This window comes from Lycorma delicatula, chromosome 10, assembly GCF_047948215.1.
Source record: "Lycorma delicatula isolate Av1 chromosome 10, ASM4794821v1, whole genome shotgun sequence".
NCBI classification, from domain to species: domain Eukaryota; kingdom Metazoa; phylum Arthropoda; class Insecta; order Hemiptera; family Fulgoridae; genus Lycorma; species Lycorma delicatula.
Genome location: NC_134464.1, coordinates 12,168,998 through 12,192,442, shown reverse-complemented (window position 1 = coordinate 12,192,442; position 23,445 = coordinate 12,168,998). Strand labels below are relative to the sequence as shown.

At 32.4% G+C, this 23,445-nt stretch overlaps 1 protein-coding gene across 1 annotated transcript in view; it reads right to left on the bottom strand.

The window, feature by feature from the left end:
- The window catches only part of LOC142331422 (metal cation symporter ZIP8-like), a 235,734-nt gene that overhangs the window by 13,329 nt on the left and 198,960 nt on the right, over positions 1-23,445 (bottom strand). The window contains exon 6 of the mRNA XM_075377310.1: positions 17,893-18,058. Within this exon, the coding sequence (XP_075233425.1) occupies positions 17,893-18,058 (166 nt within the window). The remainder of the gene's footprint in view (positions 1-17,892; positions 18,059-23,445) is intronic.

The window sequence follows — 23,445 nt, the reverse complement described above, 5'->3', positions numbered from 1 at the left end:
AAAAGTTAATATTTTAAAAGAAAATTCTTCAGACCTAACTCCATCTACAATATAAATTTTTTTGTTATATTTTTCGTATGGTAGCCGGGAGGTAAAATTGATTTTAACTTCAAATATGATACGTAAAACGCTTGTGAAATCGACTTGATGTTTTTCAGTTTTTCAGGAAACAAAATAATGTTCTGTAGGCTGTAGAAACATATATATACGAGGTATGTATAGCTTTTTTCCTAATGTTTGTTTTTGTTACATCACTTTTAGGTTTCCTGCCACATATATCTCTTGCTGCTACAGCAACGTTACTATAAAGGAAAATTATAGCGATATTCCCAAAATTTTGGGTTGCCAGTGGTTTTTCAAATCGAAATTATAGACCTCCTTACTCAAAAACATATAAAAGTTTAAGAAATTTCTGGTAGATGTACATATATGCAACCCATGTATGTATGTATGGGTTGGTCTAGTGGTGAACGCGTCTTCCTAAATTAGCTGATTTGGAAGTCGAGTCCAGCGTTCAAGTCCTAGTAAAGTCAGTTATTTTTACACGGATTTGAATACTATATCGTGGATACAGGTGTTCTTTGGTGGTTGGGTTTCAATTAACCACACATCTCAGGAACGGTCGAACTGAGAATGTACAAGACTACACTTCATTTACACTCATACATATTATCATCATTCATCCTGTGAAGTATTATCTGAACGGTAATTCTTGAGGCTAAACAGTACATATATGCATACACATTTATTGGCGAATATTTTGATTAATACCTCCTGACTGATTCGACATAAATCTTCAAAAATGACCAAACAATTCTATGTATGGGACAGTGATGGCATTAAACATTGGAAAAAAAATTAAAGAGGGAGAGATTGTATTTGTCATTTTTAATCTTTGACTTTTCATTTAGCGGTCGTAAAAAGAATTGAACTGTAAATAAATTCGGGGGTTTCTCTGACCTCTGTTCTGGGACTAGTACCTTGTATTGTACTCGCTCCATCTTTATTGCAGACTTTCGGACTATAGACGAGGTTAGTTTTCTGATGACAGCTGTTCTCACAGTTGAGCCAACCTAATTATAGCATCGAATAGCCTACAATTTGAATCGGATTTAATCAACATGCGGCTGAGTACATGGAGAATACACGTTAACCAAGCTGAATCGAACCTTGCGGCATTCACGTTGAGGAGAAGTGACTACCCACGGGTTCAGCTGGATGGCGTTATAATTCCGCAACCTGAGAATGTGAGGTACTTAGGTCTACACTTCGACCGTCGACTAACGTGGAAAGTTCATACAAAAGAGAAGAGAAGGCAACTTGAGAAAGTTCAAGGAAATATTCTGATATTGCTTGTTAGGTAGACGTTCACAATTATCTTTACCTAATAAGTCTGGTGTACTCAACATTCAAAAACCGATCTTAACCAATGGAATCCGACTTTGGGGTAGTGCGAGCAAGTCCAATATAAAAAACATACAGCGGTTTCAAAATAAGCTAGTGAGATGTATAACAGAGGCACCTTGGTTTGCAAAAAAACAATGAAGTACACGAATATGTAGGTTTGTGTTACCTCTGAGAGGAAATATAACGTTTTAGTTCAACTGCGACTTAACAAACCACGTGAATCGCTTAGCTTTGAACCTCCTAGACAATGGGGATTACGTTACAAAATTAAAACTGCTACACACTCTGGATCTTAGTGACTCTATAGTATCTTAATGACTCTATAGTATCTTAAATATAACTTCAACTATGAGTTCAATACATAATCTCCTTGATTCGATTCTTGTTTTCAAATTTATTCCATATTTTTGTTTTTTTTCTTTTTCTTCCCATTGTTTCATCGTTTTTCTTGCTATTTATGAGTTTATTTATTTTTCTTTCTCATGTTCTATTGTTAAGTGTTAAATTTTCATAATTACTTAGTGTATGTGCTGCTTGCCACGAAAGTTCTTTGTGGCTAGCGTGTAATTTTTTAGTGTCGCTGGGAGCTCCTTATTACGTGATTGCGAGTGTGATACAGTTTACTCAAGGTTAATATAAATGTAACCGAGTGAAAATGAACTTTGAAACCATAAAAAAAATATATACTTAGATATTATAGCCCTGTGGCCTATTTGAAAAAAAAACCTATAAGCAGTAAAACTGGGAAAGTTAGCAACCTTGCCGTCTTTTTGTTTTATTTCATGCAACTTAATTTTTGTATTTAATAATTATTTTCCTCTGTGTACAATGCTAGATTAAGAATAAAGGTTAATTTAAATTGTTATAAAAAAATATTACAGGTTAATGTCATTATTACGCTTACTTTGTTTAGATAATGTTCTTTTTCATTTTCACGTTTTATAACAAGCTTTTACCTTCATCCAGAGCAAATAAAATGTCAAATTAATTTTTAAATTAATAGGAATGAAAATTGGTCCGTTTGTTAAATCATCACCACTGAATCGTCTGACTGAATTTAATGAAACTCGCAAGATGATTTTATCTTGTTGAAATTTTATTCAAAATTTCAACAATATTTCAAGTAATTCCTGAAAGGAGAAAATTTTTAATTAAAAAAAAACTAATGGACCTTATTCTTGGTATACTTTTTCCGTACGATCTAAGTTATTAATTTCTATATTTTGAACCCGTAAAACTCTCTAGTTCATAATATTTGGGAATAGGTATTTCAAAATTCAAAAACCGCTGGACCACTTGATTGAGTATCAATTGTATAAAATACATTCAAGTAAAATATTCCTCTTATTAAATTTATTGTAATGTGAAATATTTTTTCTCGATTCAATTTAGAAAGAAAGGTTTTATGAATTCAAAGCAATAATAAAAATGGTGATGATGAACTCTGGCGACATCGGTGGCAGCATCTAGTTTATAAAAAATTTCAAGGCTAGATAGGGACAATGAAACAATTTTAAACGCATAAAAAATTATTTTTTAAATATTGGTGAAACTTTTAACTTTGTAACCGAACAATTAAAATAAATAATGAAATATTAGCGTAATCATTACTCAGTATATCGAGTGACAGTTTTTTTTAATTTTTTAGTTAAATTACAAAGAATAGAAGAAGTAATGGAAACAAAAGAAAATTGACACAAAAAAAGATAGAGTTTTTATAGAGAAAAGAAGTCTACTGGTATAAATGTAGAAATTATTCATATTTTTGACTGAAGAAATCTGAAAACGAACAGGACAGAAAATAAATTTTTGACAGAATCGTATAAAGAGACGAGACGAGCCATACGCTAATACTAAGATTTAATTAACTTTGTAATTGAGGGAGATGTAGAAGGTAAAATCTGTAGACAAAAACAAAAATTAAATACATGAAACATCCCAACCCTCTAGATGAAGACACCCCCGCCTTGTTACGCTTTCGGTTGTCACATCCTTCCCCGTTCTTAGCCCTGAAGGCGCTGATACGGGAGTCATCTTTCGCCCTCTAACGTTTTACATCTCATAGTAATAAGCCAGGCCTCATTGGGAAATCACTGATGTAAATGGCTCACTAGATATTTACATCAGCGATTTATAAACTCAGTTTTTGCCTTCGCTGCAGGCCTCATTCTACGGACTCTGGTCTGGTCCACCAGGGAGAGGCGGACTGACAAGACTATTCAGCTCCATCACAGAGTCCCTCGTGACATTTACTTTCACTTACTAACACCGTCGAGATGCCGCTATATCTCACGGCTGCATGGGAATCCATACCCTCAGCAAATACATGAAACAGATAATCGTGGTTGTAGGATGTAGTAAATATTTTGAGGTTAAATGAGTGCACAAAAGAGAAAGGATAGAAAATACATTGAAATCAGCCAAACTACTAATGTTAAAAAAAAAAATATTTAGTCACAAGATGGACTTTTTGGCAGTAAATCAATAAATATCGTAAGTTCAAATCATCCAACAATTCTATCTTTACAGAACAACAGTCTTTCTTTAGGGAAAAATTCATTCAACAGTTTTATCTACATCGATTCTGTCGTTCTTATATGATGTAAGAATAGAGAAACTCAAAATTCGATGACGATCTGTTGGCTCGAATCATACCTTATATGAAATCTTATGTTATTCTAAGCGTTATAAACATGAAGTTCATCTTATAAATTACCGTCAGTATAGGTAATATCATTGAACACAAGTTTATAATTTTGCCTACAATCATTAATTCAGGCGTACATAACTAAAACTTGTTTGTACCAAGAACAAACTTCAGAGTACTTAGCTTATTACTTTAATATAACTTGCCTCGTTTCCAGCAATACGTATATATTTCCATTAAGTATTATTAAAATCGTACATAATAAAGTTTTAAACTTTCTTAACTGAATTTAAGTGTAATAAAAAATAAAGCTATTTTAATTTTATTAAAAATGTTTAGTCTTTGTTTCCTTCTTTTATGAAGAATTCATTTTATTAAATTATAAAGGAAATTAATTTTATTCATTTCATACGTAAATAAATAAACGCAGTGTATTTAAACTTTAAAATTAATGTTGTTATATTATTTAAGTGCTTATATTTTAACCCTTTGTTTCTTATATTACAATTTGAATTAAGATTTATTAATATTATATCAAAAACAAAAGTACTTAAAGGCAATTTTTATTTAAATTAGAAAAGTTAGACAAATTTTCACATAAACAGGTTATTAAACAAATATTTTATCTACTATGTTAAGTAACATAAATGTTTAACTGTATGAGAGTACAAGTAAATCGCTTTCTTCAATTAAACTTTAGCAGTGTATAATAAATTGGTTTCCCGCAGAATTTCAGATGTTCCTATTTTACTTTACATTATTTGTCAGTGTTTCTTACAGCAGTTATTTACCTAAAGCAACTGAAATACACAAGGAGGTGTAACAACGAAGTACAGATAACTGCAGCACCAAAAATTATATAAAAGAATTAGGACTGATATTTATTGTGGTAAAACTTTTTTATTTTGTTTTAAAATTGTTAAAAATTAGTTAATCTATTTATTATAGCTAATAAATTTATTATAATATATATATATAGGCGTGCACATGATGCAACGGCTATGGAACAGCTCCCAACATATAAATATGTTGGGAGCTGTTGGCTATACTTAATGGACTAAAAAAGCCGTCACGCGGGTTTTTTCTGTTGCAAAGCTTATACACACAACTTAAAATATAACAGACGACTATAGCAGCTGTACGTCAGTGTTAAATCAACGCTCCTTGTGGTGAGATGGGGTACTAATGACACAATACCCGGTTAGCCGCTACTTTATTTAGAGAATTTTTTTTGGGTGAGTGCGATATTTCAAAATTTTTTTGGGAATATTTTTTAATTGTTAATAATCGTATCTAAAAAATAAGATCTTAATTAGATGAAATATCGAAATACTGAGGATGACCTTGCTTTACAGCCTCACCCCCTTGACCTTTTAAATAAAAATTGAATGGCATCAATTCCCCATATATAAAAGTAATCTGCCCAAGTCGGTCGAGTAGTTCTGGAGATGTATGGTAATTTATGGTGCGATACATTACTTTCTTTTCGTCTTTAGCCTCCGGGAGTTACCGTTCAGGTATTACTTCAGTAGATGATATGTAGGAGCGTAAATGAAGTGTAGTGTTGTACAGTCTCAGTTTGACCGTTCCTGAGATGTGTGGTTAATTGAACCCTGACCACCAAAGAACACCGGTATCCCCACGATCTAGTATTAAAATCCGTTAAAAGTAAGTACCTTTACTAGGACTTGAAGGCTGGAACTCTCTATTTCCAAATCAGCTGATTTGGGAAGACGCGCTCATCACTAGACAACCCGGTGTGTTATGGTGCGACACCTAACTCCGAACCCAAGTACGCAAATACGAACATCCAGAAAATTAAAAAGAAACACGGACATCCGATTTTTCCACGTTATTTTTAGTCTTATCTCAGTTACTTATAAACCGATTTGAACAAATTGGTATCATTTTGTTCATAATAAAAGCCTTAATATTTAATTTATTAAAGTGTTATTCGATAAAAGTAATATTTATGGTGCTATTAATGAATAACAAATTTAAATGGTAGCTGTTTTAGAATTTTCATAGGTAAAATTTTTAAATTTAGTTATTATACATAAAATATATCGATTCCTTCTTAAGATATAAAATACATTTTTATTAAAAAAATCCAAAATGTGGCGAACAAAGGAAAAATGAAGCAAGATAGGTTATTTGTCAACATGAACCTTTTTGTTAATCTGATGTCCTAAATCAGTTTGATATATTATTTAATTTTATTCTTTCTAAATTAGTCGTTTTCATGACCGAAATAGTGTTCAACCTTATTACAAAATTGGAGGAACCATTTTTCAAATATAAAAAAAATTATATGTTGTATTTTTAATTGCTATATAAAAACTATGTTTTTAAATACTATTGAATTGATTTTTATCCTATTTTACTCCATTAATAAAATATTTCAGATTTTTTTTATGTATTTCCTTAGTTATGAAAATTGGTAAAAATATAAACAAGATAACAAGTATAATCGTTAAATAATTTTAAATTTTTCCACTGGAAGAAGAATTAAATTTTGAAAATGTGAAAGAAGGGGTTTTAGCTCTATGAAAATGATGGGAAAGTTCAGAAACATCTTTTTCAGTTTCTCACAATATTTATCGGACTGAAAAAAGAAAAAAACTATTTATTTACTAATAATATTGTGTATGATTTATATAACGGCTAAATGATTTGAGAACGAATTAAAAATTACGTAATAGATAAAATAGGATTAAAGCTTTACTGAAATGAGAGAATTATCTCGTTTACATTCACGAATAGAACAACTTAATCTGTCAATCTAATTTAATTAAATCTTTATGTTTGGTTTTTCTTTCACAATACTTCTTTGCCAAACCAAAGAGTGCATTTTTGTTTATCGATGTCTAACAGAAAGGTTTGGAAAGATGAAAGGTTGCCGAATGTCTTCGATGGCATGTGGCACTTAATAACCTTATGGTAGCCCTGAAAAGGGCTGTTTTTGTCGTCGATTGGCTTCAACAGCTCGTTGTAGTTAATAACCTTATGGTAGCCCTGAGAAGGGCTGTTGTCTCAAATGGCTTCGACAGCTCATAATTCATAACCTTGTGGTGGCCCTGAAAAGGGCCGTTTCTACGCTGGTTCTGAGAAGAGCTGTTGGGTCCGGAAGCTAGCCTCCGACGAAGCCGGGGTTGCGGCTCGTCCATTGAAGTCAGACCGGACTTCCCTTCGGCGGCAGTTGGGTCCACACTACAGTGTAGCGGTGATGGCCCCCAGAGCCCCGCAGTGTCGAGTCGGCGTCGGTCGTCCTTCGCCGGGGCGGCCGAGGCGGTTCTCTCCGAGCGATCCCACGCTGGGCCGGCTCCTGCTGTTGACTTCACCGGTCAGGGCGATTGAAGCCCGGGGAGCTGAAGCGGGAGGTAGCATCCGCGTCCAGCGGTTTCCTCCGCGGGCCGGCCCTGGCCTGCTGCTCCGGCGGGGATTTTGGCATCCGTGGGGAGGTCCTACCCTTGAGGCAGCCAGGGAACTTCTTCTGTCTTCTTCCATCTTCTTCTGCTTGGTCTTCTTCAGGTGGTGGTCGGCGATGAATTGAAAATTCACTATCGTGCACGCTCTTTTATTGGATCCTGAGAGTAATGGGGCTGCAGCGCCGCTGTGGTGATAGAACTGCACGGTCATATGCGCGGCAGTAATGGTTTTTGTACCAGTGCGTACGTTTACTCTGCGACAACTCATATCTGAGTTGCTACCGTGTTCGTCCGCCGATATTAAATTAGGAATATATGTGGTAACAGAATATATGTTTGATGCCATCATTAAAAAGTTGTAGGCTTCTTATCATAGGACATACGTCCATCTGGAATTAGCATAACCATCATTAAGATAATTATTGTCTCATTCCAAGCTTTCTGTGAGAATGAAATGTAAAATTATTTCCCTTTGCCTCTTTCACCGACTCAAACATGCTTTTTCATATCGGTATAACAAGCGCATAAAAACACAGTAAATCGGTGATACTTGTAAATATTGGTGCTGTACATGTAACAGCAATATTCCGTTCATCACTCACACGGTCTGTAGGTATAGTAAACATAATTACCCTCAGTGAAAGTTACTTAAATTTACACAGCTTGTATCTTAGATCCGTCAGGACGAAAAATAGTCTATTAGAAGGTAAAATAATAAATAATGTAACTTTTCTGTTGAAAAACGGTGCATTATTTGTTTTAATCTAAACTTTATTGCCAATAATTATAGTTTTAAACTTGCTCAGGGAAATAGAATTGTCGATAAGTGACTTTACGTAAGAAACTTATCGGCAAAGTATTTAAAAAATGACGTAGAACCATTATACTTCAAAATGTTTAATTTTAGGTTATTTTAATAACTATGTCTAATTAGTAGCTTAATTATTTTACTAAAAACAAAATATAGGGCGCTTAAGTTATGACATATTACGTTTTTTTACGTAATTGTTTGCAGTATTATTATTTATTTATTTATATTTTTTACGGTTTCAAAGTTTACTTATGATCGATTACATATATATTAACCTTGAGTAGGATCACACTCACGATCACATGATAAAAATTACCAGCGAAACTCCTTAAAAATTACACACTAGTATTACCAAGAACTTTCGTGCTAGAAGCACACACATTAAGTAATTATGAACCTTTAACGCTCAAATACAGAACATGAGAAAGAAAAATAAAGTCATAAATAGGAAGAAAATCGGTGAAACGATGACAAGAAAAAGAAAAGAATGTGTCCATTTTCTAATAAATCTGAAAATAAAACTCGAAGAGATAACGCTCAGCACTCCAACTGAAGTTACACTTAAGATACCATATAATCACTAAGATCCAGAACGTGTATCCGTTTTAATCTTCCGACGTCATCCCCGTTGTCTAGGAGGTTCAAAGTTAAGTGATTAATATGTTTGTTAAGCCGCACTTGAACTGAAACGATTGTATTTCTTCTCGGACGTATCGTAAACCATGCAGTATTATTATTTTAGTCTGTTACTTATTTTTAATTCTGGTTTATGTTAAGTTTAAAGAAAAACCTTTTCGTGCAAATAAAATACTAACGTAAGAAATGGCATAATGCCATTAAATTTTCTCTATAAATTATAGACTGTTTAAAAAAAGGAAAAAACTAATAAATCAATAATAATAAAGTGATACTATTATCTTGGTAATTACCCATAAAAATAAACTTATTTTAGTCATTTATAACTGGTTTTAAGCACGTTGAAAAGTTAAAATGCGCTTTGGGTGTTATTTTTCATCGTAACATGTATTTTAAAATAAATGAATCTTTGTTTAAAAACTCTTATTTTTTAATAACATATTACATTCAATTATCTATATTAGATATAAATCATGAATGTAATTTTATTATATGTTGCATCCATTATTAATGAAAAAGCTTCTCTGTGAATGCTACGAACAGTTTAAAACAATATGAGATTTATACCTTAGTATGTAATTTTTTCTTTTCTTTTTTGCGTTATTGTTGTGAATTTTAATTTATTTTATAAAAACCTATTGAAAATTACTTATTAAATTTACCCCATTTAACTGATAATGCGATTCAACTCCATTACGAGATTGTAAAAAACAAAGAGTGATTAATTATATTTAAAATGGAGTTTTATTTTTTCCATGATCTGTTTTAATACGACGACCAATTATTTATTTAATTACTACTTCCATGTGTTTTATATTATATATATATATATATATTTATAGTTTGTGTGTGTGTGTGTGTGTGTGTGTGTGTGTGTGTGTTACCGTGAAAGACCAAAATCAGAGAATACGGCTAATCGTTTTTTGAGTTTTGGGAGATACATATATTTGTACGTACGTATAGACTTCACACCGAAACTAATCAAAATGGATTCAGGGACGGTCAAAATGGATATTTCCGTTGAAATCTGAAAACCGAAATTTTTCCCGATTGCAATACTTCCTTTACTTCTTACAAGGAAGTAAAAACGAAGTTTATATTTAAGCCAAACATATCCTACGCTCACTTCGCTCTCCAACATGTTATAAAAATTTTTTTATAACAAATTTGAACAAAGGATAAATCATCAGACCATTAATTTTTATTGTTATTCATCAATTATTATTTTATCAATGTTAAATTTTTATTAATGTTAATTTTTTATTAATGTTTTTTATCAAGGTTATTGTTCATCAATGTAATTAACATATTCTGTACATCCTGATTGATTGGTCGTTTCAATTTTTAAAAAAAATTATAAAATCTTCAGATTTTATAATTTTTTTGTATAAATGCGATGGATTTGATTAATCCCCTCCAGTGTTGGAGAATAACATACAATTTGTATATTTTGCGTTATATAGACGAAGTTAGCGAGCGAAGCGAACGTAAGTTATGTTTGACGTAAATTAAAACTTCCTTTTTTTACGAGGGTTTCTCTTAATCTATTTATCTTAGAGATTGGTATCAGGTGGTTTTTTTTTTTTGTTTTTAGTTATCGTTTCCATCACCAAAAGAAAATCTTATTGTGTTTGTCAGTATACGAGACCGGCGAAGGTCCAAATAAGCAACTATTTCGGGCTTTCAGTGAAGTATATTTTGTATATATCGTCATTCACCCGATATCTGGAATATCGACATATTCCAGATATCGGTATTTCACCGACACACACACACACACACACACAATACGTTCACGTACAGCGATTCCAAAAAAAACTATTGAGAAAAATAACAGTAGTGATCTGGTTTGCAAAAAAATTGAAACACACGATTATCTGGAATTGGCAACCATTCGCTTTAGTTTACTTTACTTTTGCTGGTTCTTCGATTTGTTTCAGTTTCTTTGTTTGATTAGCTATTCTTTGTGCGATTGATAAAACGATTTTTTGGTGTTTTCTTTGCTTTTTATGTTCGGAACTTTATCAATATTCCTTGAATTTACTTAATTAGGTTTATGATTTATTAATGTATACTGTGTAAAATATGTATAAATAAACAGTTCTTTGAGGGATTTCAATGGGAAACCCTTTTCTGCATGTCATTTTTTTGACAGATATTTACTTATGGTTCCGTTAAATTGGAACCAATAGGTTGCAACTATAAATTAAATACTGTGAAAAAGAAAAAAAAAACGTAAGCATAGAATACAATATTACCGTCTTTATGATATTTCCTTTATAAAGAGACTATATTTTTTCATGCTGACGGTCAGTATGCTGAAAAATGTTAATGAAATTGGTTTTCTTATTTTTATGAATTAATGTGATCTTGAAAGTATCGACATAGCATTCTTAAAACATACTGTTCAGTGCAAAAAGTAAATATACCTATCTTTCTTAAGAGCCGAAAGAGTAATGTTTTTTTTTTTTTTTTTTAAATGGCTGCCCTATTATTACAAGGTTTTAAAAATTTAGATTTATATAAAAACGTAATTGTTATTCCCAGTTATGCATATAGGTTAAACTCCCATTAATTATGAAGCTAGTACAACAATTCTTACCCATAAAGCTAAATGTTTCAATGTTTTTATTAGATTACAGATTTTCTTGGGATAATTAAATTTATTTTGCTTACAACAAAATATAACCGCATTTCTCCTTTGAAGTGCTTTAATAAAATGCACAGCTTTTCATTTTGACTTCCTGGTACGAAGTAACGGAAGTATTGTGATACTGAAAAATTTCGGCTTTCAGATTTCAACGGAAATATCCATTTTGGGCATTTCTGAATCCATTTTGACTAGTTTCGGCATGACGTCTGTACGTACGTATGTGCGTATGTATCTCGCATAACTCAAAAACGATCAGCTTTAGAATGTTGAAATTTTGTATTTAGAACTGCAGTAACATCTAGTTGTGCAGATCCCCTTTTGATTGTAATCGAACGCTGACCCAAAAGTGTCCAAAAAGCCCAAAATCCAAAAGATTTGAATTTTAAGCTTTTTCTTAACTACGGTGATAAGCCCTCATTGAGAGCTTTTCAACGGTATATCATAAGTGGTACTTAATTTTATTGGTTCTAAAGTTATAGCCAAATAAAATTTTAATTAACGAAATACTTCAATCTTACAAGGGGAAGAAGGCACAATTTTTATTTTTGAAAAAACTTTTTTTGTCTTTTTAATAAACAAACTTTCATTTTATACTAATAAACATTGAAGAATCAAATTAAACAAATTGCATCTACCTCAAAATCATCAATTTTTTTAATTGAGACCACCACTTACGATCTACTGTTGACCGCTTTTGAAAGTAGCTGTAAAAATATTAAATACCCGCCATTTTAGTTAATATTGTTGTTCTGTTCAATGTTGAGCCGGTTGGTGCTGCACTCTAGCATCTACTAGTGCCAGCCGGCGAGTTTATATGACCATTCTACGTTAGAATCCCGCCCAGTGCGGTCGCATTTTTCATTTCGTCCGGATGAACAATTAGCGTTAGTTATATTCTACGTAAGAATCCCGCGCAGTGCGGTCGCATTTTTCATTTCAGTCCAAGGGGACTCATAGTTTCTTGATAATGTTCAAGATCAATTATGACTAAAGTGTCATACATTAAGTTTAATGTAACTATTGTAATTCAATCAAAATGTCAAGGGTGACAAGAAATTAAATATAACGATTCAAGAAGAACTCAGCGTTGCTTCATTTCATCATCTACCATCTCAACAAAAATACAGTCCAATTGTTGTTTCCCGAAGTTTCTTTACGTCAATTTTTTGTTTGTTTTTCATCGCCCTTTAAAATGAACACTACCCTTTCCATTTAGAAAGTTGAGTATCTCGAACCATGAGAACTTGGAAATTTGGTTTGCTTGGCATTTACCCGCCACCATCCCATTCGGTCGCCCTAAAGCGTAAGACCGAATGTCTGGGCCACAAACGGCTACTGAGCTTCGAAACAGTTTCACAACTACTGTCCTAAATAACTCCTAGAGCTTACCTAACAGCGTGAGCGGACCAAGCGCGGTGCCGTACACCACCGGCTTACGTGTCCCAACCGCTCACTTGTCATATATTTGCTAAAATGGGTTGGCGCATCCCGTCAACTACTAAAAATATATATGATATCCATAATAAAATTTATTTCGTCTAGCCAGCAATTCGCTTGCACGCCTAGGTCGCTAAGTGCCAGAAAGTACCTGTCCACCGTTTTATAGCGCTTGGAGCCATAATAGTTGGCTGGTGGTCAGCCATACTCAGGGTTAGCTTCCCACGGCAATGCGGTAAGAGTCTTTCTCTTAAGTAAACTGCGGATGCCGGTTTAACAAAGCAACCGCATCTAGAAAGTTTCACACGGTCCGGCAATGCGTCTCTCGCTACATTGACTCGCCGCTTGTGAGTGGCCAATTTTCCCCTTGACCTCTAAGTTCCAGGCTGGCCCGGTCTTTGGCCTCCCCAAGAGTCAAACATCAGGTGTTCATTAGACAGGACCTAGAAGGTCCTGTCAAATTTGACAGAACTTGGGAATGTGATGGTTCCGTATCGAATAATATTTCATTTTGAAATAAGAGAATTTCTAATTTCAAATTACAATTCCGATTTCTTCGCAGTAATACATTAAACGTAAAGTAATTTCATTACTTTATGAAAAGATGTTTCACCAATAAGAAAATAAGAAAAAGGATTAGTTATTAATTGCTCGGATCAATTTTTTTTTTGATATCGCCATATAAGCTTAAAACTCGTGTTTAATATGTGAAATGGAACTTTTTAAACGAATGAGAAATAATGTGCCTGACCGGGATACGAACACGATCTCCGGATGAAAGGCCGAGACGCTACCACTCCGATACTAAGACGTCGGCTACAACAGATTTAAAAAATAAATAATTATAAAATAAATAAATGAAGACATATTAATTATACAAAATATAAATACGTATGAAATAATATTACAATATATACTGTAAAAAAAATTTAGTCGGCCATCCTTTTGGTTAGAACTGTCATACCTCGATCTTTTATAAATCGAAATATTTGGATTTCAGTACTCTTTAAAATTATTTATCACACTTTTACCCTTTTTATTACAATAACGGAATTTATGGATGGGTAACATTTTAGTTACAATCCTATGAGGCCATCTGGGTGTTTCGGATTTGTTGGTATAATACCAAAAATGAAATGTTTTCAAGTATGGAACACCTGGTAAATTAGATTTTTTATGTTTATTGGTTAAAAAGATATTTCAGGATACTTATAATTTTAACAACGCGCGCGCGCACGCGAATACACGCAAAACTATATATATATATATAAAACTACATACGTAATTTTTATTCCTTTTATTAATTTCATTTTTTCTTATCGTATACGTAACATGGGTTGACATTTTCCTATTTAGCCTCCGGGAATTACCGTCCAGGTATTACTTCAGAGGTTGAATGATATATAATATATATGAGTGTAAATGAAGTGTAATCTTGTACAGTCTCAGTTCGACAGTTCCTGAGATGTGTGGTTAATTGAAACCCAACCAACAAAGAACACCGGTATCCACGATCTAGTAGCCTTATTGGTAGCGTACAGTTCTGCAGTAAATATACTTGTAATATTAGGTACAGCAAACATATATATTCTGTTATTAAGAATAAATGCGCATCTAACGGTATCATTCTGTTTCGATTCATTTGTGTATACTTTTGCGTTTGGGTTTATCTTTGAAAGAATATGGTGAAAACTTTGCTGAAAGACGGTAGAGGTGTTGAGTGTTTCTTGAATGTGGTAGATCAAAAATAAAATTTACAAGATTGATTCTCCAAGGATGTTGATGTGAATAGGGTACGTTGAAAAAATGGGAGGTATGACTACTTTTAAAAGTTGTAGTAACACCCGAGTACGTACTCCCATACGTACAATATAACGTGGATGGTCTTCATATCTTTGTAAATTAGGATTCGCAAGAACTGCGGTAAAAGCCGGGTGATTCGGTTCCCTTTAAGACAGACAAAGTAAGATGCTGGTCACCTCTATCCCAAAGTGATGGTTCACCGACTCAACAAGTACGCTAGTAACAGGGCTTGATCTAAAAGCACCTGTAGCAAGACGGAGAAAAGCATGATGTACAACTCTAACATCTTCAGTGCGTTATTACGCGCTGAAGAGCAGGCGATACAACTATAATCTAAGCGGGAACGGACTAAGTTCTGATTTGTCTCGCAGTCAGAATGTATGTTACTTACATGGAAAGAAATACCTCTGAAAATAATGGACTCGCTAGATGGCGCTGGGGTTGAAATATTTAGAGAAATTGTATTTATGGACCGATTTGGCTCATATTCGGACTATATATTAGTTACGTTAAAAGAAAAATGTTTGCAAAAACTATACCCGCTAGGTGGTGCCGGTGTTGAGATATTTATCAAACAAACAAATATACAACATACTTTCTCTCTCTCTCTCTTTCTCTCTCTCTCTCTCTCTCTCTCTCTCTATATATATATATATATATATATATATGTCGGAGAATAAACTACAGTGGAGTATCTTCCGACAAAACGATGAGAATATTCTTTAGAATATCTGTATTTTTAGTAGTTTTAAGAAATGTACTATTACTTGTAATATTTTGTAAAATAAGGTTTAAATTGTTTTATTGCGGTAGGCTTAGGCCTAGGTAGGCACATGGTTGTCAACGTAGTCGGGATCCCAGGACGATAGGGGTATCATAAAATTAATAAGGAAAAGGAAATATGCAGTAGGCATATTATTTGAGAATATTGAGAAAGGGTAGTCTTGCTTTGGAACCCAGATCGAACAGACGTCCTGGTGATCGCGAATTCGTTATTTCCCTGAGCCTCGGTCTATCGCAAGTTGTTTTAATATTATTTGAATTCTAAATTGAATTAATCTTATATTATAATTCGTGTACTACTGAGTTATTGATAAGTGATAATTATCATTTGTAATTGTTTCATTGTACGAGTTATCTACTCATTTTTATTAATTGAACTTTATTATAATCTTATATATTCTCCACTTGTAATAATAAAAATGAGTGAAACACAAAACGTTGAATCCCTGACAAATCTCCTCGCCTCTCAGACATATATATATATATATTTTTTTTTAATAATATATATAAGGCAATGTTCGTTTTGTGTCTGCTATAGACTAAAAATCTACCGGACCGATTTACGCGCGGGTTCTTGCAAAATGGTCCGCGTTGTCCGAGAAGGTTTAAAGCTATTAAAATCCTCGATCTGACCAGTACAAAGAAAGTTAAGAGTATTTTGAACCGACTACTATGTTTAGAGATTAGTTTGAATTAAATCCGGTAGATAGTGCTGTTTTGACAATTGGATTTACTTACATTCTAATTTCTATAAAGTGAAAGGTTAAATTTTGTGAAGTTCCGTAATGTTAGGTTTTTTAATGTTTTATCAAAGTTTCAATTGTGTTCATTTAATCTATATATATATATATATATATATATATATATATACTCAAATAAAGCAATAGCGAAGCATTGCCTGGTCTGCTAGGTTTATATAAATAGATAATCTATATTTATTCTAATATAAATGTATTTATATGTCATTAATTGCCTGTACAACATATTACAATTGTATTTATTACATATGGAAATTTCGATTTAAACTAAACGAAAATAAATGACACAAGTAGATTTATGAATGCATTAATAAAATACGACATAATTGTTTTTATACAACAGTAACTGATACAGGTTGAGTTATCTATTAAATAGCTTATTTCATTTTAAAAATTGTTTTATTTCTGTAATTTGTTTTTCAATGTAGTATATAATGGTTTTAATAAAATTTTATAACCTTAAATACCCTACTAAAAAAAAATCTTTGGGTCATTTATGTACGAAAATTATTAATCATTCTCGTACGAATATTCGGAAGTCACCAGATACACCATGCAGCTTTCTGGATTCGGGACCAGTAGGCAGCCGCTTCCCTTGTTCATTAGATGTGAGTGGGGTTTAGACTTGTACAGATTCAGATCGACCTGAAGTTTATTGAAACCCAACTACCAAAGAACAACGGTATTCACGATTTAGTATTCAAATCCGAATAAAGGCAACTACTTTTACTACGAATTGAACCGGAGAACTGTCGACTTCGAAATCACCTGATTTAGGATGACGAGTCTTTACCAGTAGACCAACTTTGTAAGATAGTATGATGAAATAATATTAAAATCATCGATACATTTCAAAAATAAATATTTTTTTATACTTAAAGCAGTAATAAGTTTACGCGCGATTGTAGTTACTAATGAAAAAAAAACAAATTGTAGCGTATGAAATTCCAAACCTGACCGGGATTCAAACCCAGACCCTTCTGGATTAAAGCCAGATACCGCGAACTCATAATTTTATATAAGCTCTAATGGATTAAGATTTTGAGAACCCGGTTTTTTTCGACGTTTTGAGTTTCAAAAATTCAAAAAAGTCTAGAGAGTGTTCTATAATATATGGACGTATGTCTGTTTATATTTTCTTAATCACTGTAACTGGTGAATATATAATTATGAAATTTGCTATGATGACTTTCGTAAATGAGTTACTGTTGATATTACATTTTACTGAAAATCAGAAAACGAGGTGGCGTAGTTTCTTTAAGTTAAATTCATGACTTCTCTTTACAGATAGGTGCATTTTTACGAAAAGCTAACCGAAGAACTTTTATATCACTGTTAAAAAAAAGGTGCAAATTTGTGTAATATTACTGGAATTCATTTAAATATTATTATTAGCATTGTAAAAAAACTTCTGAAAATTTTTTCGGAATTTTTTCATTTTTTTAGAAAGCGAAACCTTTCTAAAAATAAAATTCAAATGAATCTGTACACTAGATCCAGTTAAGGTGTAAAAGAAATTTTATTCCTACCTAATTCATGCGGAAATTCTTCACAAGCGATCGCCAAACTAATTGAAAAACCAGTTGCAATACTCTGACTAAAACCAGCTCCTATTGACATTCCATCGATTAAATTATGTAGACCATCTCCAAAAATTATCATCCAAGCAACGTTTGACACTTCACCCGGTTCTCTCTGTAAAATTAAATATTAAATAAATTACATTATAATTAAACATTTTCTTAGATTATCAGAAAAATTTAATTAAATATACAAAGAGATTAAAAATGTACAATAATAATTAAGCAGATAATTTGGGACATTATTATAAGAAAAGTTTGTTTATTAACATATGCTCGATAACGCTTTATTTTCAAATTTTTAGGATCCACTTTTTGAGGTAAATAGTAATAAATATCTTTTATAAAACCAATTAATTAATAAGATTTCTAAAATAAATTGTAAAGAATATTATTTTGAACTGATTATTGATATTTGATTATATGATATTTTATTTATCTGATATCTTACTTCGAGAAAAGATTATTTACATCAATATTTTCAGTATTAAATCATTTTTTAAATTTTGATAATAAGTTTGTGTTTCTTTAATTTCAAGTTATAAAAAAAGGAAAACTAAAAACTATCTTTTTTAATTCCAATTTTTTTTGTTCTTCCAAAGTCCTTTAAAATGACTACAAATACAATTGTTCTACTAATTTTATTTATTGTTTTAAATCAAAAAAATATAAAAACTTTAAAAATTTAACCTTAATTTTAGTCCCCTAGTTTTTTTCTCGTCTTCAGTCACTTGAATGGTTTGATGCAGCTCTCTTAAGTTTCCCTATCTAGTGTCAGTCGTTTCATTTCGGTATACCCCCTACATCCTACATCCCTAACAATTTGTTTTACATATTCTAAACGTTGCCTGTCTGCACAATTTTTTCCTTCTACCTGTTCCTACAATATTAAAGCGACTACTCCAGGATGCCTTAATATGTGGGCTATAAGCTGTCTCTTCTTTTAACTATATTTTTCCAAATGTTTCTCTCATCATCAATTTGCCGCAACACCTCTTTAATTGTCATTTTATCCACCCGCCTGATTTATAACGTTCTTCTATAGCACTACATTTTAAAAGCTTCTAATCTTTTCTTCTCGGCTACTCTGATCTCCAAATTTCACTTCCATATAAAGCTACACTCCAAACATATGCTTTCAAAAATGTTTTCCTGATTTTTTAATTAATTTCTGATGTAAGCAAATTATATTTTTGACTGAAACCTCGTTCTGCCTGTACTATGCGGCATTCTATGTCGCTCCTGCTTTGTCAATCATTATTAACTTTGCTTCCCACGTATCAAAATTCTCCTACCTTCGTAATATTTTCTCTTCCAATTTTTATATTCAGCGGTCCATCTACATTATTTCTACTACATTTCATTACTTTTGTTTTATTCTTGTTTATTTTAATGCGATAGTAATTGTGTAGGACTTCATCCATGTGATTCATTGTTTCTTCTCTCTCCCTTTTCCTTTTTAGCCTCCGGGAATCACCGTCAGGTATTACTTCAGAGCATTAATGAAGATGACCTATATGCATGACTGTAAGTAAAGTGTAGTCTTATACAGTCTCAGGTCGACCATTTCTGAGATGGGTGGTTAATTGAAACACAACCACCAAAGAACACCGGTATTCACGATTTGTATTGAAATCCGTATAAAAGTAACTGCCTTTACTAGGATTTGAATTTTGGAACTCCCGACTTTGAAACCAGCTGATTTGTGAAGACCCTTTCACCACTAGACCAACCGGTGAGTTCATTGTTACTTATAAATATTTTTTTACTCACGGCAAGAACTACTACATCACCAGCTAATCGTAATATATTTATCTTTTCACCTTATACTGTCGCTCCTAATCTAAATTGTTCTTTAACATCATTAACTGCTAGTTCTATGTAAATATTAAAAAGTAACGGGGATAGGGAACATCCTTGTTTGACTCCCTTTTTTACTGCTTTTTTCTTACGTTTTTCGATTATTACTGTTGAAGTTAGGTTCCTGGTCTCTCAGTTTGGCCCCCCAGTAGGGTTTATATATCTAAGCTAGACAAGCATGTGTATCATTTGGGCTGAATCTACTTGACAACGATGAATAAATAAGAAGTTTGAGAAAGCTACATGTACTGGACTTCGCTGATCTTTGAGGGCACGTGTGAATAACTGTTGGAGTGTATTACTCGTAGGATGATACACCGGTTATTTGGTCAAAGATAGTTTAAACTTTAACAATTTATACTGGAATTAAAAAAAAAAACTAAATGTACGATATCACATATGTTTACGAATAAGTTTTATTTTTAAATGGTCAAAATGAAGATTAATAATTTGTCACATCCATTTACTTGCAGATTGTAAAAGTTTTACTTAAAGACTTAAAACATAAATTACAACGAATAGCCTACAAAAAGAAACGACAAAAAAGGGTTACTTTTCAATAGAAACATAAGAATTTTGCGTTTGTACCTTTACCGTTATACATTGAAAAAATCTTGAAAACACATTTAATTCGGACTTTTACCAAATCGTTTTCGTCGTTGTTGACAATTACCATATTCTGTTGGTAAAAATTGACAATTCTTAACGAAATCACTTCTAAATAGGAAAGAGCAATGTATACGAGGAACCAGATTACGTGGTGCAAAGAAAATTTTTTGAGTGTTAAGGAAGTTGGAACTAAAACGGTCAGCATACGAGAAGTTGTGAAATAACTGTCTTTAGTTGGTAGGCAGGAATTTAGAAAATGTAACTGCGTGAAAAAGTGTACGACGAACAAATGTTTGTGCAAATGTGCAAAATTACTTTGTAATTCTAAATGCCATAATAGTCAACCTTGCTGCAATAAATATTAACGTGTGAATTTCAAAATTTCGTACAACTGGAACACTAAGTTTAACAAAATTTTTCATTCAAAAAGTAATTAATATGAAGAGCAAATGTTTCTTGCATACTAGTCATTATCTACTACTTTAGATGGGCATTATTTTTAGTTACAGAGTTTTTTTTTTGTAATTTGTAGTCTCGAAAGGATTCATTTAATTATAACAACAAACATATCGCTATTTACCATTGGTTTGCTGAAAATGATTCATTCCTGAATATTAGTGTATATGAATTAATTGCTTGTAAAGTTGAAATGTCTTAGTATTATATAGCAAAATAAAGTTTTTTGTAATGTAATTTGAAAAAAAACCTGTTTCATTTTTCACCCGCAGTACACTGAAATTCCGAAATTGGGAAGAGAATTTTTAAATTCATTCTTTTGACTGATTTCATTACAGAATTATCAACTTTTACCAACAGTCTATGTATGGTAAATATCAATAATGACCAAAACTATTCGGTAAAAGTCCGAAATAAATGTGTTTTTTTCCGGATTTTTACCAAGTGACTTGGTAAATGTTAGAATTTACCGGTAAAACTTAAGATTTACCGGTATTCGGGGTTTTACCGTAACACATATATATAGATAGATAGATAAACGTATATATAAACCTTTGAGCTGATGGTGTTTTTGGTATCTGAGGAGGGGGGGGGGGGTGAAACGCGAAGATATGTGGAAATTTTCGGGAAGTCGAATCATGGTACCCATTAAGCTTTCTTATGAAATCTACCTTTCTTTTTTCTGTTTAGCCTCCGGTAACTACCGTTTAGATAATACTTCAGAGGATGAATGATGATGATATGTATGAGTGTGAATGAAGTGTAGTCTTGTACATTCTCAGTTCGACCATTCCTGAGATGTGTGGTTAATTGAAACCCAACCACCAAAGAAAACCGGTATCCACGATCTAGTATTCAAGTCCGTGTAAAAATATCTGGCTTTACTAGGACTTGAATGCTGGAACTCTCGACTTCCAAATCAGCTGATTTGGGAAGTATGAAATCTACCTAAAATAGTAACTCTTTACTCTAAATTATGTAACACGTTGCTTTATTAAATTTTATGTTATTTTTTTTTTAATGACGTTCAAACGTCATTTTTTTATTTATTTTTAATCATACATGGTTGTTAACAGATAATGTTCGGAACTAATTGACTACATTATTATTAATAAATTATTATTATTATTATTACTCGATTTTTCTTTATTTAGTGACATAAATACATACATCCGTTTATTTATTTTTATCATATATTGTTAAAAAATAATTAATGAAAATTACATTCAAAATATTTATAACAGTGTTTATGCATAATTTGTCGTCTTATTACTTGACATTGAAAAAAAAACCATTAAAAATCAACCCATTAAATTTTGTAAGTAAACTTTTATGAACGTCTAAAAGAAGATTTTAAATAATAATTGCTTAGAAAAATATATAATAATATGCAGTAAATAAACTGCAGTAAATGAAAATAGACTTGGGTCAGTAACAATAACGTTTTTGAATTTATCAACTGCAAACTTAGTATGTTTTTGAGCTGAATTTAAAAAAAAAAAGATTTGTATTTCCGCTAACTTATAATTTCTTTTTTCATCAACATTTTCATTCCGTCTTAGGTGACGGATATGCTCCGTCTTCCCAACGTTTCTGTAAACGTCATATTTCTCCTCTTTCTATTGTTAAATAATAATAATATGCGTTCTTATGCATCGTGTTAACAGAAATTCTTCTCAGATATTCCATCCACTATTTTTTTAAAGGCGACAATTCTATTGTAGAAATTGTATTTAAATCCATTTGAACTTCTAATTTGTAAGTCCCAATGAGTTATACCCTCAACACTTCGGAAGAAAAACATATTTCTCTTCCAGAGCAAATAGATAATATCTTTAGATGTTTGGTAATATTTAAGGTAACAGATCACCGCTGCTATTGCCGCGGTTACACCTGCGATGACCCAGCGTACCTGGGAAGAAGTCGATTATCGGGTGAATGTGTGCAGAGCGACCAACGGAGCTCATATTGAAACATTCTAAGGTATGTAAAAAACCTTTTTGAATCGGTGACTTTTTAAAAAAATATACTCTTTTGATTATCTCTAGTAGTTTCTGAGATACGATTTTTTTTAATTTGCCTTTTTCGATAACCAGTATTTATTCAAGCGATCAGAGAAGTACAGCGCTCGTGTGTGAGTACGAGTCCGACACTCCCCCATTTATGGGGGTACGTAAATTGTATTTCTCAGACTTATCGAGAACAACAAAAAAAACAAGACTCGTGAGTTTGAATTAATAACTCATAGGAACATTTAACACACCTTTTCAATGGCATCCTTCGTACGACGCATTTCCCATCGGAATGGAAAGCGTCATAAATAACGACGGTCCCAAAATCGGGCAAACCTGTACAAGATGTACCATCATATAGACCTATCAGCCTTTTACCGAATCTCTGTAAGATCTTTGAGAGATTCTTCCTTTCAAAATAGATTAGGCCTATTTTAGTAAAATAGATCGTTATTCTTGGCCGCCAATTTGGTTTCCGGAGTGGTCACTCCATCACTGAGCAAACTCGTGGAATTGTTTATGACAATAGCAGTTGTTTAGAAATAAAGGAATATTGCTCGGTTGT